At 43.6% G+C, this 21,763-nt stretch overlaps 1 protein-coding gene across 4 annotated transcripts in view; it reads right to left on the minus strand.

Annotated features, from left to right (window-relative positions):
- MYO5C (myosin VC) overlaps window positions 1-21,763 on the minus strand; it is an 88,256-nt gene that overhangs the window by 11,165 nt on the left and 55,328 nt on the right. For 3 of the 4 annotated variants that reach the window (XM_045529482.1, XM_045529475.1, XM_045529466.1), the window contains exons 24-36: window positions 20,749-20,812; window positions 18,432-18,612; window positions 15,943-16,036; window positions 15,257-15,320; window positions 15,091-15,171; window positions 14,015-14,195; window positions 12,534-12,627; window positions 12,002-12,065; window positions 10,727-10,895; window positions 7,393-7,480; window positions 5,991-6,089; window positions 4,530-4,684; window positions 1,676-1,765 (exon numbers count right to left, since the gene is read on the minus strand). In XM_045529482.1, coding sequence (XP_045385438.1) covers window positions 1,676-1,765; window positions 4,530-4,684; window positions 5,991-6,089; window positions 7,393-7,480; window positions 10,727-10,895; window positions 12,002-12,065; window positions 12,534-12,627; window positions 14,015-14,195; window positions 15,091-15,171; window positions 15,257-15,320; window positions 15,943-16,036; window positions 18,432-18,612; window positions 20,749-20,812 — 1,424 coding nt within the window. Of the gene's footprint in view, window positions 1-1,675; window positions 1,766-4,529; window positions 4,918-5,990; window positions 6,090-7,392; window positions 7,481-10,726; window positions 10,896-12,001; window positions 12,066-12,533; window positions 12,628-14,014; window positions 14,196-15,090; window positions 15,172-15,256; window positions 15,321-15,942; window positions 16,037-18,431; window positions 18,613-20,748; window positions 20,813-21,763 lie in introns of those variants that run through there. The other variant, XM_045529491.1, reaches the window with a different exon arrangement.

A 21,763-nucleotide genomic window follows, 5' to 3' on the forward strand; every position in this document is an offset into this window, starting at 1 on the left:
TCACCAGGAACTGATCCTGCTGGCACCCTGACCTCAGACGTCCAGCCTCCAGAACTGTGAGAAGTAAATCTCTGTTGTTTAAAACACCCAGTCTGCAGTATTTTGTTATAGTAGCCTGAGCACATTAATGCAGTATGCTTAACATGTTCAAAGAGATAAAAGAAAAAGAAAACATTAAGAATAGGATATTATGATAAAAGGCAGAGGTGAAAAAGAACCAGAGAAATTTTAGAAATAAAAATATGGCAACTGAAAAAACACTTAGGGAAAATAACATTCTATACATGGCTGCAGGAGGCAAAGAAAGGATCATAAAATAAATAGTGTGGAATGATATACTCTTCCATCAATGTCTCACAGATGCCAGTTTGTTGTAAATTGACTAGCCTGTGCCTCCCCCTGTTTTGGTATTCCTTTTAGGCAGAGGTTGGATTTTATCTACCTAATTCTTACCTTTTGTTCTATGGTAGTAGTCAGATTACTGTTATATTTTATTTTACCTTGTTTCCATTGGGACAACTAGCTATCCGTATGGAAGAAGATATGAAATCATTACCTCACACATCAATTTGAAATAGATAAATAATGACACCAATTTTGGATAGGTAAAAACATAATTGTGAACTCTAAATGTGAACTGTAAAAGTTTAGAAGTAAGAGAATATTTTCATGATCTCAGGATAGGGAAGAATTTCTTGAACAAGACACAAATCATAAAAGAACAAGGCTGATAGATTTAAGCATATCAAAATGCAAAAACTATGTATGACAAAAGACTTCATAAAGGAAATTAGAAGATCCATCCACAATATGTAATGACCTCCTACAAATCAGTAAGAGAAAAATCAACCCTAAGAAAAGTGAAGAAGGAATGTGACTAGGCAACTTAAAAGGAAACACAAATGACCAATAGGCACACAAAATGATGCTTGACTTCATTAGTGAGCAAATAAATGCAACTTAAGTCAACAAGGTGTCATTTAATGCCCATAAGATTGGTAAATAATAAAAATGTTGGTCAATATCAAGTGTTGGTAAAGGTAGGAGACACTTGAAACTTCATACACTGCTGGTGGGACTATAAAATATTAAGAGTAAAACAATTTTGGAGAGCACTGAGAACCCTAAAAATCACTTTGTTATTTTAGTTCAATGAAATTTTTCTCAGTGAGTACTTGAAGGTGGAGAACTCTTTTTTGACATCAGACCCCTGGAAGCAGAGTCAGAACAGCAAAGGAGAAATTTTTACAGATTATGGAGGAACAATCGGAATCATGTAGAAAGAAGAGTTGTGAAGAGACAGGCATATTGAACTAATGGCTATAGGTTAGAGTCACAATAAGTTTAGAAGTAAGAGAATTTCACAACCAGAAGGAAACTCAAAATTCATCTCATCTACCTATTGATTTACAAGTAAAGGAAACCCAGGAAGCTCAGTACCATGCCCAAGGTTTAAGCTTCTTCTAGAAGCCTCTGGCCTGTGGCATACATCCAGGAGTCCAGTAGGTACTGTGCAGTTGGCCCGTGTGTGAAGAGGAAGCCAGCAGGCCGGTTGGAACAGAAGCTGTGCCTGGCGCTGGCTGTCCCAATCCCTAACCCCTCTGGAGAGCTCTGGCTCATGAGGAGGTGACAGACGGCTGTCAGCACAAGACATAAAGCAGGCAAGCGTGTGTACCTCTTCTCCACTGTACTGCTTCAGGCAATTGAGGAAATGGCACGTGTTGGAAAGCCAGAAGGACAGCATCTCAAAGTCTTCTAAATGTTCCTTTGGAAAAACAGGAGAAGACAGAATTGGACTGGATGATTACCCATGCCTCTGAGTCTCTTACCTGTTTGGTTCACTTGTAGCTTTTGGCCAAAATTAATTTTTTTTAATGCACTAAGGCCTTTAAACAATTTACACTGTAATTATAAGAGCTTATATTTATGTGGTAGGTCGTGGTCTGCAACATGTTTCTGTACAGGTACGTCACTCATTATGAAGCCTGAAGCAGGCGCGACAGGAATGCACAAGAAATAAAAGTCTCAGTTCCTGCTCTTCAAAGTTCTCATGCTGGCCGGGAAGACAGATATAACAAAGGGAGGACGCAGTTAAACAGGTGGCCAAGTGCCCGAATGATGGGTGTAGGCTGTGCTTCCAAAGCTCAGGACAGAGAGCCGACAGCTGAGTAAACTCATGAGAGAGGTGGGAGCATGGAGCCCTTGTAGGAAAGGGTGGCAAGACAAGAGCTCAGATCAGGGACAGTTGGGGAGGATAGCTCCGCTCACGGGGCAGGAAGAGCAGGAACAAGTAAAGAAGGCAATCTGGCTTCTACAGCAACCAGAAGGATGAGAGGAAAACTGGGAAGATCCTAGGATTTGGAAAACAAGGGAAGAGAGTTTCAAGGAGGTGTTGCTAATGCTTCAGTCATTTTAAGAAGAATAAAAATTGAAGAGATATCACTGGTTTTAGCAAGAGGAACTATTGGTGATCTTTCCGTAGAGTGACAGGGTGGAAGCCAGATTGCAAGGAGTGACAAAGGGAACTGGTGGAAAGCCCTAGTGCGAGCATTTTGGCAGCCCAGGGCTGGAGGGAAAGGAAGAGTGGCTGAGGACAGCAAGTGGGCCGAGTGAGCTGCCCTAGGTGCTGTGTGCGGGAGGTGGGCACGGGCGGGTCATGGGCACATGCAAAGGCAGAGGGAGGGAGCCACGGAGAAGCTGAGGCTGAAGACACTGGTGAGAAGGGGGTTTTCACCCCTCATTCCATGCATCTTTTGGTTTATAAATATTTAGCTAAACATTCCAGAGTAGCAAGATGAGACAAATGCCACGTGCCTGTGGCTGGAACATAATGCCAGTTGGTCCTGTCTTAAGAAAACCCAATTTATGAAAGTAGGACAGGGAAAACATCAATTTATGGAATCCCCTTCCAAAACTACACTGGTGGCTCCTGTGAAGACTATAAAGACTATAAAGCACCCAGCACCAAACAAATGCTAATTTTCAACTCCTAACTCCAGATGAATAATGAATTCGTGTTATAGACTTTTTGGAGGGGAGGGGAGAATTACTCTGACCTCTCATAAATCTACTATTTTTCTTCTTCTTTCTTCCTAGAGTATTTAAAATAGGATTTAATTCCTCATGACTCTTCCAGAATACATGTTTTACTAAAAGTGAGGTAGGCCCTCCCCCAACTAAAAATTTCAAATACATCCCAATATCATTGCTACTCTTTTGCAGGGGCGTGAAAAATACTGGATCTATATTTTATGGCTCCCTCCCCATGTGGATCAGTCATGATACCCAGAAACTCGGCCTTTCTAACATAACTGTAAACTGGATGGTCAGGTCCTAGAGAGAGAGAAAGCAGGTTTGTACTAACTCCACTTACTGTGGCTAATGAATTTCTACATCCAGAACAGCACGAAGTCCAGCTGTGTGCTGAATTAAGCACTTACCCACACTGGCTACCCCAACCTTCCAGAATAAGCCGAGCATTACCAGACAGCTCTTTACACAAAGCAACTATCCCTGTGAGCAAGGATCCAGGCCTGCTTAGAAAAAAATCTTCAATGCTTAGTTACAGTTATTTACTCATTTATCACTTACTGTGTTTCCAGGAAAAAAAAAAATCAGTAAGCTAAGAATGGTTTTAAGATTATGCTGCTGCTAGAAAGGAAATTAGCAATGAACTTTATCTTACTGTTATGTTAGTATTCACATAACCCTGTTCTTCGTCATTGTCATTTTTGTTCACTGTCCACATGTCACACTATGAAGAGATTGTTCATAACAAGTTCAGCTGGTGACGTCTGATATGCACACTATACACACAGAATATCTCCATGTCCCATGGTCTGTGCCCTCCCACCCAGGGGTAAACCACTGGCTGTCTGCTTGTCCAAATGTTCCAATAAGGACAACGTCCTAGGGAATGGCAGGCAGCAAACTGGAAGGAACCTGGACCTCTGCATGACCACGTGGAGCAGAGCCTCCTTCCAACCTGGATGGCTCATTATGAAACTGCTACGGAGCAAAGAAAAATCCTCTATCTTTTTCAAGTCACTGTATACTGGGGAAAGTGGGTGGGGGGTGTGGTAGGTATCTCAAAGCTATAATAGCTTAGCCTTACTAAGTAACTAACCTAACACACAGCTCATTTTCATTTGTGAATGGGGAATAAAAGTGCATAATGTGGTTTTATCAGGGAGAATTATATAACTGCCAAAGGAAGAGACGAATAATTTCTTACTCCTTCCCACTTCTCATCATTCATGCCTGTTACACTGATAGAACATCTATCTGTCACAGCCAGTAATGTCACACCCTAAGGGGACAGAAGTGGCGAGGGTAGTCTCAACCAGGTTGCAGTCTTGCTGTGAGGTCTACTGGCAGATCCTCATCTACCTGTCTTTCCCTAACAGCTGGTTTGAAGAATCGTGTGGCTCATCAAAGACAGGAGGCTCAGGAGGGGCACCCGGTCATTTCCATAGGTGTTCCGGAAGTAGAGAGAATACCAAGGACCAACATCAAAGGCGGTTCCCTACCTTAACCACCTGCTTAATGCCATTAATGGTGCTGTTCATGAGGGACTTCAGCATGTTGGCGTCATTTAGGGAGTCTGCGTAGCGCACACACATGAACAGGATGTGAGCCGGCAGCCCGGGGATCATGTTCACCACCACACCGCGGGGCTTCAGGTCTGCAGCAGAGGGTGCCAACGAGGATTACAGCTGTAGGGCTGTTCTTCTGCTAAGGAACCTCGAACTAGGGGGCAGGAGTTTGCTGTCCTGTACTTGATGCAGTGCCTGATTGCACAGGGATTCCTTTAGCTCTTGGAGGAGTTCAGTCTGGTTCCTTTCTTGGCAAAAATACACAAGTGCCACCTGTTCCCCATACTTCTCATTTGTGAAGTTCTTTCTCTTTTTTAAAAGGCTGAATAAGAGACAGATATTCGTACTTTTTCCTGGTGTGAAGACCCTGGGTTTCAGACCCCCAGTGTAAGAAATGAGCCCCTCCCCCAGTCTCCCTGGTGAGGAGGGGACACAGTGTCAGCAATCATCTGAAGCTGCCTTGAGCAGGGCCCCAGGTGCACGGCAGTGCCGCAGAGAGGCCTGGCTGCCCTGAGGTAGAAGAGAAAGGCAGAGAGACAGCGTGGGGGTGAAGGGAAGGGAGAAACTTTATGGAACAAGCTAAGATAAGCAAACAAGAACCTCCTGTGGCTGCATTAAGACAGAGGAATGAAGACGAGGCCCCCACAGTTGTGCAGCAGCAAGGGTGGACAGGAAAGGGCAGGGGTGCCCATGCGATCCGAGGGGGTCACTTGGAAGATGAGGAAGTAAGGCTATGCGTTGGCTTTCTGTCTCAAGATCTTGGGACCAGCTGATAGCGAGGCAGATTGTCTCCCTGCCCCTAGAGAACCATGCAGAAAGTTTTGGGGAAGACAGTGTAGCAAGATTGGTCCTAAGACACTAACTCCTGAGCATGCACACTGGGACATTCCTGTAGCTGAGGTATGTCCGGGAGCCCCCATCATGTTGCCTGCAAAGAAATGTCTCAGGCAGAAGTCAAATAGAGCACTGAGTCACAAACGCTTCCATTGCGGCTCCCATGTGGGACACAAAGATGAGGAGATGTGTCTTCCACCCTGAGCCTAGGATTAGACTTGGGGGATGGTTAGGGCAATGGCTCTCAACTGAGGACCATTTTGGCTCCCAGCGCACATCTAGCAATATCCGGAGACATTTTCTATTGTCATGACTAGGGGTTGCTCCTGGCTTCTAGTGAGTAGGAGTCAAGGATGCTGCTGAGTATCCTACAGTGCACACCCCTCTGCCCCAGCAAAGAGCTACCCTCAGTAGTGCTGGGGCTGAGAAACGCTGGGCTAGGGGACGAAGCGATGGAGGAAGAGGGGGAAGAGAAGGGACTGCCCTGCCCAGGTCTTTGGCATTGACTGAAGTGCAAGTTCTCAAAAAGAAAGCACAAATCAGAGTTCCAGGTTTCACTACCAAGAATGAGGTTCTGAATGAGCTTGGCCTCGTCTTCTCTCTTGTACTCCAGCATTCCAAGGTACTCCTTGGGCCCTGGCGACACGTGCACATCATTGGCTGTAGACAGAGGCAAACGGTCAGCTAAATACACAAAACAACTTTCACAGGTTTCACGAGACTACTCTGCCTTCTTCTACCCAGTCCTGGCTGGTTTGCAAATGACCTTCTGCAGCTTTCCAATACATTAAAACTTTATTGTGTCCTGAAGAACTTCTCCTAGTGAGTTCTATCTGTGAGTATATCAGTTAGCACACGGCTGCTGAAAAGGCTGAGTTATCTTCAGAAAAGCCTTACGAGTGCCTGATGGGTATCCAGTGCAGTGGGACTAGGAAAGAAATCCAGGATGTTGCCCTGTCTTCAAGATGCTGATGCTACAGTGAAAGAAGACTCACACAACGTCTTGGTGCACAAAGTACCAAGCTGCACGATTCTAAGAGGGCTTTATTCGTTTCCTATGGTTGCTATAACAGATTATCAAAAATTTAGTGGCTTAAATCAATGCATAGTTTTAATCTTACAGTTCTGGAGGTTAGAAGTCTGAAAGCCAAGTCAGAATGGAGAATGGTGATTCATGCATTCATTCCAACAGTGGGGACACAGTGGGGGCTGGGAAGGACAGACCCGGTTCCTGCTCTCAGGGCGCAGACAGCCATTGGTCATTTATTACTGAAGGGGAAAGATCTTCAGTTTGGTTTTGGACATTTCAAATTTGAGGTGAGAGGTGGATAAACAAGAATAAAGGAGCTTTTTAAAGTAATGAATATAGAAAAAGGAAAGTACAGCCCTTAGCAATAATGGCTGAGAGGAAGAGGAAAAAGTAACAAAGAAGGAAAGAGTGAGAAATGTAGGAAGAGAGCATGAGACAGGCCAAGTTCAGTGACTCACAGTAGGAGGAAGAAAGAGAAGCTGAGGGTCCTTTTCACAGGAGCTCATGGGAGCGCTTTGAAGTGTGAAGCGCAGCCCCTGTTCAGGGTATCTGTCTTCTCACTTCTCTTCTAGTAGAAATTGGGATTCTTATTGATCTCATGTACGTAACAGGGAGAGAAGGTGATTTTTATTTTGAAACTTGTTCACAGTTTCTTAGAAAGGAGGAGCTAATAGAGAAAGAGGTTCAAAGTATTCATGATAGGATCCCCTTGCAAATACATGAGCACATCTGTACCATCCGGTGGGCAGTAAGCTGTCCTCCCGCCTCAGAGGATCTTTTCATTAGCCCGTCACGGGGTCCTAAACCCACAAGTTAGGAATCATTCCTTTGGGTTTCGTAGGCCTTGGACCACATAGAAAATAAACGCTGGAGTGCATGTTGACTTTAGCTGAAAGCTCAAAAGAACAAGAAGGTGAATATCATTTTTCCTACCTTTTTCAATTGTCTTGGTTAGAGTCCTGACTTGATCTTGTAGCTTCTTAATCACTCTGTCCTTCATGTCTAACTCTTCTTCAAGATCCTTCAGAAATAAAAAGAAACAAAGATATTAGCTTAGAAGCATCTTAATCTATTTTTTGGTAACAGCTGCATTGAGCTGTAAGGCACATACTATACAATTCAGCCATTTAAAGTGTGCAACTCAATGGTTTTTAGTGTAGTCAGAGTTGTGCTACAATCACCATTATCGAATTCCAGAACATTTTCATTACCCCTCAAAAGAACCCCGTAACCTTTAGCTGTCACTCCCTAGTTCCCTTTTCCCTTCCAGCCCCTGGCAACCACTCGTCTACCTTCTATCTCTGTGGATTTGCCTGTTCTGGACATTCCATATAAATTAATTCATATAATAGGTGGCCTTTTGTGTCCGGCTTCTTTCAATCAGCATCAGGTTTTCAAGGTTCATCCATGCTACAGCATGCATAAGAATTTCATACCTTTTTATGACTGAATAATATCTATCATATGGACATAGTACACTTATCTTTGTCTATTTTCCCCTTACTATAAAGTATTGCCCATCACAGAGAATTTAAAAATATGGGTGTGGAAAAACAGGCCTTCTGGATGTCAGAAGCTGGAGCCAGAGACACTGTTCAGAGATTTGGGCCCTGGTTTTGCCTTTCCTTCCTGACAAGGAGGTGACCTTGCCCAGGCTGAATTTGGCTCAAAATTTCTGGATACCTAGAAATATTTCTTATAAAGCGTAGAGTGTTTAGCTTCTTCTTGAATTCTGAAGTTTTGACACAGAAAGGATTCAGGCTTCTTTGACCCTGCAAGACTCACAAAAGAGAGTCACTGCAGCTATGTGCCCTCTGGGGATTCTAGGGGCCACAGGACATTGTGCTGCTTCTACTCTATGTGGCCACCTCTCCCTGTTACTATTCTGTAAACACGTTAGGAACTTTATTGACCTTACGAGTGGAGGTGTGGACACAGCTTCTTCTAATTTGAGCCCATCTTACAATATATCTAATAAAAAAGTAACCCATCAATCAATCCATAACTTAGAAGAAACCACTGTTCTCATTTTGATTTTTTTCATTCCTTTCCTTTTTTCTAATATGGCACATGTACATTTTGTAAAATTGGGATCATACTGCAGGCAAAGTTTTTAAATCTCATATTTTTCTCTAATTATATTGCCGATACCCTCCCATGTTGTTGATAACATATCCAAACCATCATTTTAATGGTTAAGTCATACAGTATACAACAATTTAACCTGCCCCTATTGTTAGACACCTATTTGTTTCCTTTGTCCCCCTCCCTCCACATGATGAGCACTCTGAACAAAATTCTTGGTCCACATATCTGAGTATTTACTTAGGACAGAACCTTACAAGCTGTATTATTGAGTCAAAGGGAATGAACTTTCCACAGGTTCATGATATTTGCCTTCAAATCACCCCTCAAAAAAGTTTACACCAATTATAGTCCCAGCAACCCTGTATGACAGTGCCTGTCTCAATATGTTCTCTCTGGCACCATCTCTATTAGTTTGACAGGCAAATTTTGAATTTCTTTGATAAATAGTGAGATGATCACTAAATTTTTTTTTAACTTCTTTTTTTTAATTTGGCTCCAACGATCGCACAGTGGGTTGAATGCGGCCTTATACGGAAATAGGGTCTTTGCAGTTGTAATTAAGCTAAGGATGGATGTGAAATCATAGTAGATTAGGGTGGGCCCTAAATCTGATGAGAGTGTCCTTGTAACAGACAGAGCACACAGAGAGGCCATGCGAAGAGAACAGAGGTGGCAGTTACGCTGCCACAAACCAAGGAATGCCAGGAGCCCTCCTCAAGCTGGAAGAGGTGAGGAAGGATTCTCCCCTTGAGACTCTGGGGGACTGTGGCCCTGCTATCATCTCGATTTCAGACTTCTGGCCTCTGTAACTGTGACAGAATGAATTTCAGTTGTTTTAAGGCACCTAGTTTATGGCAGCCCTTAGAAACTACTACAGATCAAGTCTCATTTGTGGACAAAATCCACCAGTTAATATATAGCAATGACATTCTTTTGTTGCATATCCACCTGTTCGTTTGTGACACCGAGGCTACTCATTGATTCAGGAATAGTGTGTTGAAATGAACACAAGGATGTGCCCGCTCCCCAGCTCAGCGACCTGCCTGGGAGCAGAGCCAGACACATGGTGGAGCACCAGAGAAGGGTGCTGAAGGGGACCCCACTGTGCGGCTGGGGGCATCCGGAACAAACTCATACAAATCCTTCGTGATGCATAGGGGTTGATACGCACTTAGCTAGAGAGTAAAGGGTCACGCATTGCCCACCCATGTAGGATCCCAGGGGCACACAAGGGCAAGGGCAAGGCAAGGCAAGGCGGCCTCACACATGTGGACAGTGGGCATTGCTTATTTGGTGTGATTTGAGAGTTCTAGTCTCTGAGAAAGCTGTACCCGCCTCAAAAAAGACGGCCATCACCTAGGTGCCACTGATTAGAATTTGCTACTTCCTATTAAGTGTTAAACTCCCAGGATTCCTCTTTTTGGGTGTGATTACTCTTCAAAATTTAATTCTAACAATGCAAAATACAGTTTTACCTGATCACGGTTTTCCTGTGAGTCAGGAAATGGGGGCCCTGACAGTGGGAAGAAGGGCACGTGCCCCGGTCAGCCCTCTCGGGTCACCGTCTGGGAGGTTGTGAGGCCTGGAAGGGGCCCAAGAGGGTCCAACTCCCAGGAAAGTGCCCTGTCTGTCACTTCGGTGCTTCTCAGTCTTGTGGGTTCCACGCACCAATACAATTTCAGAATAACCGCTGGGGGTTAACATAGGGTTGCAAATGTCACTTTGGCAAGGGTGTTTAAAATTTGGAGATGAATTTAAAAACTTTAAAATGTCTTCTGTCTACTATCATGACCATTTCATAAAAGAACATTTTGACTCTAAAAACTACAGGAAGGCCATAGCCCCAGAACGAAGCATGGGCCTTTACGCGGGGTGAGTTTTGCTTGGCAAAGTGCTCACACATCGGCCTTGTCACCGTCAGTGCTCTAGATCAGGGTGGCTTCATTCCAGATGGTGCCATCCACCTACATGCTTGGGAACCCCAGCCCGCACCCCGCCTCCCCTGCGGTGGGCTGTGAGCTCAGAGACCGCCTGTGCTTCCCAGTGAGAAAATCGACTGCTCTGATGACAGGATTTCTGGTCTATAGCTACCAACCCTACGCTTTAGGTGGCACGTGTCCCCTTTCAGCCACATCTACAGACAGACAGCCATTTATCAACGCTTCAGAAAACGTCTCACCCTGTTTTCCAAAGTGAGACGAGACGCTTCTTGCCGGAAGTTGCTGTTCACCTCACTTTCAGTTTCAAATTGTTTCTTCAGGTGCTCACTGGCCTCCTGCATTTCCTGAATCTTATCGATCAGCTTCTCTTTCTCTCTGGTGTGTATTTCATTTTGGGCTTCCACGGCCCTGAGAAAGGGATAGAGGAGCTTTTGGCATCAGTTTGACTGTCGTGGAGAAGTCACTCATTGTCATAGCAAGTGCTGGTATTTCCAAAGATGGAAAAACACCTCGGTCAATTTATATGTAAAGCAAATAGCACCTTAATAGGGGATTCTTGAAGGTGGAGGAAAAGGGACCAGGACTGGCTGGGATGTAAAATTGTCCCTGGACTGCACTAGCCTCCTTCACCCAGTAAGAGAGTCCCACCCCCAGCCCACCCCGCCCTCCTTCACTGCTCCCCTGAGACACCCACACCCACCCACACCCTAGGACCAACGCTCAGAGATTATCTCCTTTATGACCAGCTTGGGGACCAGACACTCAAACAGCCAAGATCAGAGAGAAGAGAAAAAAGAGCCCATCTAAAGAGTTCAGAAATGGCGTCTCACCACTTTCTACTACTTTGGGTCCTCATTTGGTCCTGATTTACTGATAAAGCCATATAATTAAAAATGCTCTTGGGGATGCAGGGTGTCCATTTATTGTCCTGGAAAATTAAGTGTCTCAACAAGTTGGCAGCAAAACAGAACCTTTTTCTCATCAGGTTCCACTAGGGCACCATGCCCTTTGTTGGTTAGGAAGGAAATTTGGGGGGATTAGCAATGGAGATTTTCTATCAATATAGGTTTTAATTCTTTCCCTCAATAGTCTGCTAACAGAAACCCTGTTCTCTCTCACACAACCTTGCTTTATCCATATCTGAACAGATAATTCATGCATGTGGTATAACATTGCAAGGGTACAGAAGTGTGTATATGTACAGTGAAAAGTACTTCTCCTTCCCTGCTCTGTGCGTCGGTCACCAAGGTACCCTTCCTGGAGGCAGCCCATGTTTGTCCTTTTTACAATCTCGCAGAGATGATGATGACAGTGTGTGTGTGTGTGTGTGTGTATGTGTGTGTTTGTGTGTATACACATACATATTTTTCTTCCCATTTGAACAGGTGCATCACACATATTAGTTAGCATCTTGCCTTTTTGGTTTAATAACATATCTTGGTTTATTTAAGTGATTCAGAAAAGAAAAGCACTATAGGAGCACGAACTTGAGGAACACACACGTTAACACTTACTTTCTTTGTGTTCCTTCCTCTTCTCGATTGCGATTTAACTGATTAGACAATTCTTCCAGTTTTCCTATAATGAGAAAAAGTGTCAGTACTTTGGGGGGCCACATCGCTACATTCCGATTTCGGTTTGGTCTTGTCTTCAGTTATCAGAGGACCTAAACTTTATCCAGCTAGAGATTAGATTTTGTTTGGTCAGAATAATGTTTAAAAATTTTTTAAACCATTATTTTAAAATTGTGATAGTTCACATAATAATTTGCATTTTAGGATTTCCTTTAAAAAACAGGAATATCTAGCAACACTGGGGCCCACATTTCTCCTTGGCAATAATCAACAGAGCTTGGAGACAGCTGTCCCCTTTAAATGCCCCATGTACCTTATGTACCCTTCAAACAGCCCGCTTCTCACATTATGTTACCTGCCTAGCCCTGGGGAGAACCACAGTTTAAAACTCTTGGGTACAATGACCTTTCTAGGTCATTTCCTGGATACAGGAAACTGTTTTCTAAAGCAGGTTCATGAGGGCTTTAGTTACCTTTCATTTTTTCAGTTTGTTCATTTAGGCGGATTTCCAGATCTTGCTTCTGCTTCTCCAGTTCTGAAATTTGCTGTTTAAAGTCTGGGATCATCTTTGAGAAGAAGTAGAAATATTAGAGTAGAAAATTATTTTATCCATGAATTAAAATCTCAGAAGCAAACTAAAGCAGGTGTTCTTCCCATGGAACATACAGTTGGGTAAGAGGGCTAGCCCAGACATTGGACGAGACTGGCATTGTGTTTTTTTTAACCTTAACACCTATACAATTTCAAGAAAGATTGTATAGTATTCAATACGTTACACGAGATAGTCAACATTTTATTAAAAAATAGGCTTTGTGTTAGACGATTTTGCCCAACTGTAGGCTGATGTAAGTGTCCTGAGCACGTTTAAGGTAAGCTAGGCAAGCTACGACGTTCAGGAGTCCAGGTGTATTTAATGCATCTTCAACTTATGATGGGTTTATTGGGATGTAACCCCATCGTTAAGTTGAGGAGCACCTGTACCTGTTTGTGCAATCGGGTCTCACTGCAAATTCCTCATTAAAGTTTCACCCAAGGATTAAGCAAAGATGTGAAGGTCCTCAGCTACTGTTCCATGTGTCCACCTCAGGTCTCCCGAGACTTCCTGATGCTCCCAGGTTAGGCAGAGAAGGCAGCAGAGAAGCTGCGGAGCAGCTGAGAGGGATGAGACACCGAGAGAGCGTGGGGTCCCCGCAGCCAGGAGCAAGAGGAGGCAGAGGAAGTGGCCGGCATCCTCGGAGGCTGCTGAGACCCTGGGGCAGATGAGGGCTCAAGGAGCCCTCTGAGCTGGCTCCACACAGGCAGACTGAGCCCGTGGTAGGGCCCGAGATGATGGCGTGGCTGAGGGGTGGAAGGGAGGGGAGTGCAGGAAGTATCCCAGATAGTCTTTCATAAGTCTGGCCAGTCCCCGAGGAAATGGGTGATGGCCACAGGGATGTGGAATTAAGAAAGGGGTGGTTTTTGAGAGAGGAGATGCCTAAAGCATTTCTCCTTGCCAGTAGGCACGAGTAGGAAGAAAGGACGGGACAAATGCAGTGTGTAAGAACAGGCATCCCGGAAGAGCAAGTCCTTGAAAAGGCAAGCTTCAGCTCAGGAGCAGGACTGACCTTCTGTACACACTCCCTTCTCAAGAGCTACCCTTCTACCTTAATTTCGGGTCACTTTCCAAGGCATCAGGGCAAGATTTAAATACATAGATTAAAAACCACACATACACACACACACAGAGTCCCAGAATCTGGACCCATACTGTGGTACACAAACACACTCTCAAATCAAAGTGCTCTCCAGCCTGGGGTCATTTTATAGTTTTATCTTCTGACACAGCTATTTTATTCCTGGAAAAAAGTAATTTGTTTCCATTGTTTTACTGTCAAGAGACTGAATTTTACTCCACTGAAAAACGCATGTCTCTAGAATAATGGCCACGACCAGGGCCCATGGCTGAGACCGTACCATGTTCTCTGAGGTCAGCCTGGCAACTTCATGGCGGATGCTTTCATTGATGTCATTCTCTTCTCTAAATAGTTTCTGCAGGTGGTTGATTTCTTGACTTAGATGCACCACTTTGAAGTTCAGAGCTTCAATCTCCTTTTCATAGCAATCCTTCTGAGACTGGAAATGGCTCTCTAAAACACTGTTACAGAAGGGGTCAAGAAATACATGACACGGTCTTTACTCTGCTGTGCTGATGACTGTGAGAATGTGCACGTGTGCAGTGAGGCAGACCCACAATTAAAGCCACACGTGAAGTACATAAAATTTACTTACGTACGCACATAGTTACAGGCTATAGAATTAGGGATATATAATTATAAAATCCTTTTAGCTACTTAGGTAGCATTTTATAGGGTCAACATGCGGTTAATAGTAAAGATATTTTATTTTAGAAGTAATTAAAATTACATTTTTATTCTCTTAACAGTTTAAAAATGTGTTCTGCCTGAGGCTACCATTGTGGGTACATGTCATTAGACATTTGTCAAAATCCATAGAACATGTACAGCAAGAGTGAACCCTAATGTGGACTCTGGGCTTTGGGTGTTAATGATGCGCAGTGTGGGTTCAGCGACCGTGGCAAGTGTGCCACTGTGGTGCGGGATGGTGGGGACAGACTGTGCGTGTCTGGTGACTGGGGCATATGGGGACTCTCCATATTTTCTGCTCAGTTTTGCTGTGAACCTAACACTGCTGTAAAAAGTAAAGTTTACTAATTTAAAGAAATGCACCAAATCACTTAAATTTAAATATTTCTTTGTATCTATAGCAACATTGACTAACTTATTTGATATAAGCAGTATTTACTGTACAGGTTATGGGCTCTGTAACCAGGCAGTTTATCCCATCAAGAGATTGCTCTTCATTACTAAACTAATTACTTAATTCTCAGAGAAATATTTCTAGTGGCTATTTGATCATTCTACTGTAAGGGACTTGCTTTGTGTACCAAACCTATGTAAGACAAACTTTTGACTTTCCAATAGTCTATTATCTCTGAAGAAGACAAAAGAACCCCAAGGAGAATTTCCAACCGTGTTGCTTTCTTTAGTCCTTCGTAAGCAAACCAGAGTTCTCCGTCCTCATTTAAATGTTCCAAGTCTTCTGTAGAGAGCCTAGAAAATGAGGAGGGTAAGATAATCTATCATCACTCCCATGTTTTACATGTTTTTAAACATGTGATAATGCAAAAATGATTACCTGCTTCTTACATCTTCAATGTCATAGCTTTCAAGAAGTTGTCTGGTGATCTCTGACATCTTTTCTGAAAGGAAAGGCAGCGTTGTACAAATCGCATCTGTGCGTGATTTCTCTTCTCCCATTCCCTCTTTTTTTTTTGAGACAGAGTCTCACTTTGTTGCCTGGGCTAGAGTGAGTGCTGTGGCGTCAGCCTAGCTCACAGCAACCTCAAACTCCTGGGCTTAAGCGATCCTACTGCCTCAGCCTCCCAAGTAGCTGGGACTACAGGCATGTGTCACCATGCCCGGCTAATTTTTTCTGTACATATTTTAGTTGGCCAGATAATTTCTTTCTATTTTTAGTAGAGACGGGGGTCTCGCTCTTGCTCAGGCTGGTCTCGAACTCCTGAGCTCAAACGATCCACCCGCCTCGGCCTCCCAGAGTGCTAGGATTACAGGCGTGAGCCACCGCGCCCGGCCTCCCATTCCCTCTTTAGGGCCCAGTTTTCTAGCTTCACAGAGTTCAACCAGTCAACTAAGCAAACTTCCGACCACTCAACCAACTAGCTATCCAACCCACCGACTAACCAGTTTACCACATATCCAACCAGACTCATGCCAGTCAAAGAGCGTGTTTCCTTAGCGGTGACACATCTATGATAAATTCAGTCTGTGCCCCATGGACCAAGTGGCTCATATTTTTGTTACCTCTCATCTCCCGTTTTTGTGACTGCACGTGTTTTTCCACATCTATCTTCTGTGCCTGAAGTAGCTCTATTTCCTTTTCGAACTCTGAGATTGTCTGAATCAGGTGAAGAAAAAACAGTGATTAGGCTCTACACAAGACAAAGGGAGCACTCTCAGAGTGCAGCCTGCCTACGCATCCTCACTGCAGTCTCCTGGCTAAAACCTTGTTAAGCCATCACTGCCCGCAACTTGGCCTTGAGGCATGTTTGACTACTCAAAATGCTGGGACTTATTCCCAGACCTACTTGGTTATATCGGCAGAATTAGCTTCCCTATTATGCAAAGGAAAAAAACAAATACTCGCTACAGCCTGGGGGTGGAGTGGGGTGGAGGGGAAAGCTGAGAGAGGTAAAATCACAGGGCCTAAAATTCTCTTTTAATGGGTAAAAAAATCTTGGGCACAAGGATGTGGGCAAAGTTGCCACCTTCCTAATCGTGGGTTTTGGCATCAGCGAGGCTTAGATGTGGAGCACGGCAAAGACAGGTGAGTGCAGGAAGTCTGGGAGTTAGTTGGCCACAGGGGAGGAGGAGGCCTGGGCAGCTTGGGTTGTGGGGAAGAGGCTGTATTCTGCCTTTATTCACCTTGTGCACTCGGCTTGAGTAACGATCACAGGTTTGTGCTTTTGTAGCTAAGGGAGAAATAAAGACTTTTAGGGACAGCAGAAGTGAATAACTCCTCCCTGATATTTTCTCAGGCAGGGGTTACCTTGAGTATTTAAGGGCTACAGCTCCTATTTCCACAGAGGTAAGAAGGGGGTCAAACTGACATTTACCGAGCACTTTATATAGATGCTCTAATCCTCCTAACAGACCTACAAGGTGAGTAGAGTGACTGTTTACAGATTAGGAAATGAAGCCACATGTAACTGAAGGTTAAATGATATGTTCACGGTCACATGCCAGGTTTATGGGGGACTTAGGACTATTCAGTCCTGAAGCCCTGCTCTTCATTGTAATGTTTCAGCAAATGTTCCAAGTCAGACTTGTATTTATTAATACTTATGCTTTTTAGACTGAGTGTAACACATATAACTTGATAATGATGGGTTATTGTCTCTGAAAGCCAGACTAATCTTAATATACCACAGGGGAGAGTTTGACCGAGTCTTAGCTACCAAAGAGGAAGTTAGCGACATCTACTGGTGCCTCACTCTAAGCACAGACTCATGATTTCCTGAATTTAAGCTACAGACTGTAGCCAGATGACATGAGGCCCACAGATTGACATTAGTCTCCTGTGACTGCTAAGAATGAAGCAGTCACAGGAACATGTGGCTGAAAGTAACCCTTCTGGATCACGTGGTCTTATTTCCTTTCAAACAATAGAAGACCAGGGTCCAGAGAAGATGGACAACTCAGCTGTGGAATTCAGAGGCTACCCAGACACGATTCCGAAAGCTCTTCTGAACCACCCATGGCTATTCCATGACAATGACAGAGAACAGTGGTGTAATATTACAAATATGCTACCAATATGTGTTTCACATGTTTAGTGGAAGCTTAAAAACTTTCTAAATCTACAATGAAATGTTTTGCATTTAAGAACATAGGGACACACAGGTTTAAGTTCTCTGGCAGGTAGGAAAACAATTACTTAAGCCTTGACTGTCCAAGCATGGATTATTGCTTTATTTATTTTATTTTATTTTTCTCAAGAGTTTTTTTTATTAAATGTCCCAAAAATATTTATATATTTTTATGATAAATACAGATAACAACTAGTATTTTTGTCTATGATTAAGCAATTTAAAAAATTCTACTATGTGATTTTTCTTTCTCAGCTTTTAAAAAATTTTCTTTTTAAATTTTTATTATAAATTGATAAATTATAGTTGTGTATATTTATGGGGTATAATGTTATGATTTATGAATACAATGTGGAATCATTAAACCAAGTTACTTAACCTATCCATCACCTCAAATACTTGTCATTTTGTATGGTGAGAAAATTTTAAATTTATTCTCTTAGTAATTTTGAAATGTACTATTGAAATGTACTATTTGAAATGTACACTATTATTAACTATATTCACCATGCTGTGCAATGGATAATTGCTTTTGTAAATTTTCTGATAGTCTAAACGGAAAATTCTGATAATAAACTAATTTAATTTAAATCCAGGTATCTATAGATTTATTTATAACACAATGGATTATATAATAAGGGTTCACCTCAATTTCTAATTTAATTTGTAAGTGTTGTTCTCTAGGGCAATATATTTAAAAAACTTTACATAAATGCAATTTCAAAAAAGTTAGAAAGCTGACTTTTAAAATAGGAAATACAATTATTGCTAAATCAAAGGCAGCCTGGAGGCTCATACTTGGAAGAACTGAAGGATCAGGCTCCTTTTGCCTTTGGCTGTCTGATCCCAGGGACATGGAACTGCTCTCTCCGCAGGTCACTGACCTGACCAGAGGGCGGGGTGCACAGTGACAGGTGGCTCTACCTTGGCCTGCTGGCTCAGTCGGGCCACTTCCCCCTTCAAGCCGGCAGAGGTGATGTGCTCCTCCTCCACCTGATGCTGGAGTTGCATCTTCTCATCCTTGAGAGCTTTAATTTCTTCTTTCAAAGTCTGGATCTGCTTCTCATAGTCTTGTGTTTTCAGTTCAAAACTTTTTTCAAGAAGTCTAGGCAGCAAAAGAAAAAAATAATTAATTTAGGGTTGTCTCTACAGTCTTTGAATTAGAACCATACAGGTTCATTTTGAAAGTGATGAGAGGAGACTCTAGAGAGGAGGAGACAAACTAATGAGGACCCATTGTGACAGTTCCAGTAGACAACGGCCTTATTTTTAGCAGCCTGTTTCCTGTTCCCTTAGGTTAAAAGCAACTTCTGACATCTTCTGATCTGAGAAGGTGATTGTGCGCAGGTACCAGGGATAGGGAGGCTGAACTTTAAAGGCACACTGGTTGTCGGGGCGCTGCATTCCCAAGGCCACCCCCTGAGTTCCATGCAGTCTCCTGGAGGAGCCAATTTCGTTCCGCAAAGACCTTGGCATGTTCTGCCAACTCCTGGCCACTTCCCAGTTCCAAGGATCCTGCAGGGGCTTGGTTGGGTCCTACGGAAGTTAATAGAGCCATCCAATATGTCCAGGGATCTAGTCCTTCAAAAATTCTAGGAAACTACAGCAAGTCCATATGCCCAAAAGTCCATGGAAACCCAATTCCCTGTGAGAGGGTCACTAAATTAAATATGTGATACTTAACTACGGAAATGACCGAAGAGAGAGCCACCACCTGCTCAAGCCCAGCACAGCCCACAGGGGACCAGTCAGAACTGAAGCAGTCCCAGGAACTTGAGGAATATATTAGATCATTCTACTTGCTGGGCTGTCATCTCAGTTCATTTTATGACTTGCTTCTATAGCACAAAGAGAAAAACTCCCAGGAAGAGAGCCACATTCCCAATACATTTGTTTGATTTCTTTTTATAGATATTAACAAACTTTTGAACTTTGTTTTCAGATTTTTCAAAAAACTGCAATGCTCCCAAGAATCTGTTAAAATGGAGACGAAATCTGCAACTGGGAGTCTTTTGTAAAAAGAATCTTAGCCCTGCAAGCTGAACTGGCCGGGAGTGTGCCCACAGACAGCAGGCATCTTGGTGCCTCTCGAGGGTTGCGACAGGGGCCAGGACTTCCCCAGTTGGCTGGCCAGGGACCAGACCGAGCTACAGGTGGGAGCTAATGAGGACACAGTCTAAGGGCTTACAGAGGGCGAAGAGTTTCACTCCCTTCATCGGCCTGCCTAGCCCTGGCCCAGTTAGGACTGCAAAGGGCTCAAAGTGACCTGGCTTCAGCCTGGCTCTCCAAGCCGCTGTTTGAAATGATCACCCCCAAGTGGCCCCAGCACATGGAGAGATCCCAAGAGCTGAGCTCCTCTCCTGGAGTTAAGAGTTCACTGAAAATTATATTTTTCTGGGTAAATGCGTTAATTAGAGATATATAAAAACTGATGTGGGATCATGAAACACTTTATACACTTGTTAACTCTTGGAGTTTTTCAGTGATATTCCTTCCCCTAACTCTTTGGAATCCTGTCTCCTCACCCAGACCCAGGCTCTCCTGCTAACTGCACGGGGAGGTGGGTACCCTACTGCCCCAGGCAGCCCTGAGCCTTCTAGTCCCCGAAAGAGACATGGCAAGAATATTCCATCTCTCCCCACCGCCTCACCATGCATCCTGACTTCGAGAGCTAAAAACCTTTGGGTTGACTTCTTAATAAAAGAGGAGCCCTGACTGGAATCTTTAGAGATGAGCAAAGGGTTTGATGTTGAGATGGGAAAGGTACAAGGTCATGGGGACCTGTCTTAATTTTCTGCGAGCTGGGTTACATACCTTATCTTCTGGGACAAAAGTCAAGCTGACAGGTACAACAGGTGGGGGAAGGGAGGGAGACTTATTTCCTAGGCAATAATCTTAATTCTTGGACTTGAAGTGGGTGGTAGCCTGAATTTCTCACTGTCTTAACAATAAAAAGAAAGTAAAAATAAAATAAAGTAAAAAAAAAAAATACAGTAAGGAACTCCTGGTGATCGGACTGTGCCCACCAGCAGCAGCACTGCGGACGACTCCGGAACCCGCGCAGTGTCTGAAAGTGCGCGCTGTGGGACTTGGCGCCCACATATCTCAAAGTTTCTCACTTAAAAATATTCACGCCCGCTCTCCTGTATCCGTGATCTGCTATCTGCAAGCTGAGAAGCAAAATATAAAACAGAGAGAGAGAGAAGGAAGAGGTAGCTTGAAGGCAAACTAGATTTCATACATTCTTTGCCGTTCTTCCTTTTGCACGTCATCAAAGAGCTGCTTGGTGAGGTTGTCCATTTTTTCTGCGAAAAGAGAATTCTCTTTGAAATATGCCTGCCAAACCCATGCCTTGATTGTTTCATGTCAACTAAGAAAGTGAGAAGACGGACAAACGTGGTTTATTTGTTACCAACAGGACTTACGGTGAGAATGTCAGTCATTTTTTATAAACTAGAAATACAGATGAAAGGATTTCATTTTATAAACTAGAAATATAGATGAATGGATTTCAAAATAATAATTCTCACAAATTTGTCATGTTGGAACCTATGAATAAACAGTTCCATTTATATACTTTTATTAGTCTGAATGCCATTTGTTTTATTAAAGTAGATATATTGGCTTTGAGACAATAACTATAAAGAGAAACAATTTGGGAAGAAAATGATCAGTCTACGATAGGGCTTCTCGATCTTGGCGCTGTGGACACTTTGGGCTGGGTAATGCTTTGTTGTGGAGAAGGGGCTGCCCTGCGCATTGTAGGATTTTGAGCAGCTTCCTGGCTTCTACCCTCTGAAAGCCAATAGCACCTCTGCTCTAGCTGTGACAACCAAAAATGCCCCTAGACATTGCCAAATGTCCTGGGGGGGCGGGGAGGGCGGCAAAACCACCCCATTTGAGAACCACACATCTGTGAATAATCAAAAAAATAATAAAATCTCTGTCTTCATCTGGGGAAGAGGAACTACAAAAAAAGGCAGCTTAAATACAAGAGTCTCAAACACAAAGTCTGCAGGTCAATGGGGCACCTGACAACCAGGAAGCGACCATCAGGGCTCAGGATATTCCATGGCTATGACAACCCCGTGTTCCCAACGTGCACATGTGCCACAGGTGGCCATCCAAATGGCAGACGGGTGGTGCAGCCCCTCAAACTATGACGTCCCCATCTGCACGTAGCTGATGTCTCATCCTTGAGTTCTGCCTCACCTCTGAGCCCCTCTCCAGATGGGGGCCTGGGGTGAGCTGTCAAT

Source organism: Lemur catta, chromosome 1 (genome assembly GCF_020740605.2).
Source record: "Lemur catta isolate mLemCat1 chromosome 1, mLemCat1.pri, whole genome shotgun sequence".
NCBI lineage: Eukaryota > Metazoa > Chordata > Mammalia > Primates > Lemuridae > Lemur > Lemur catta.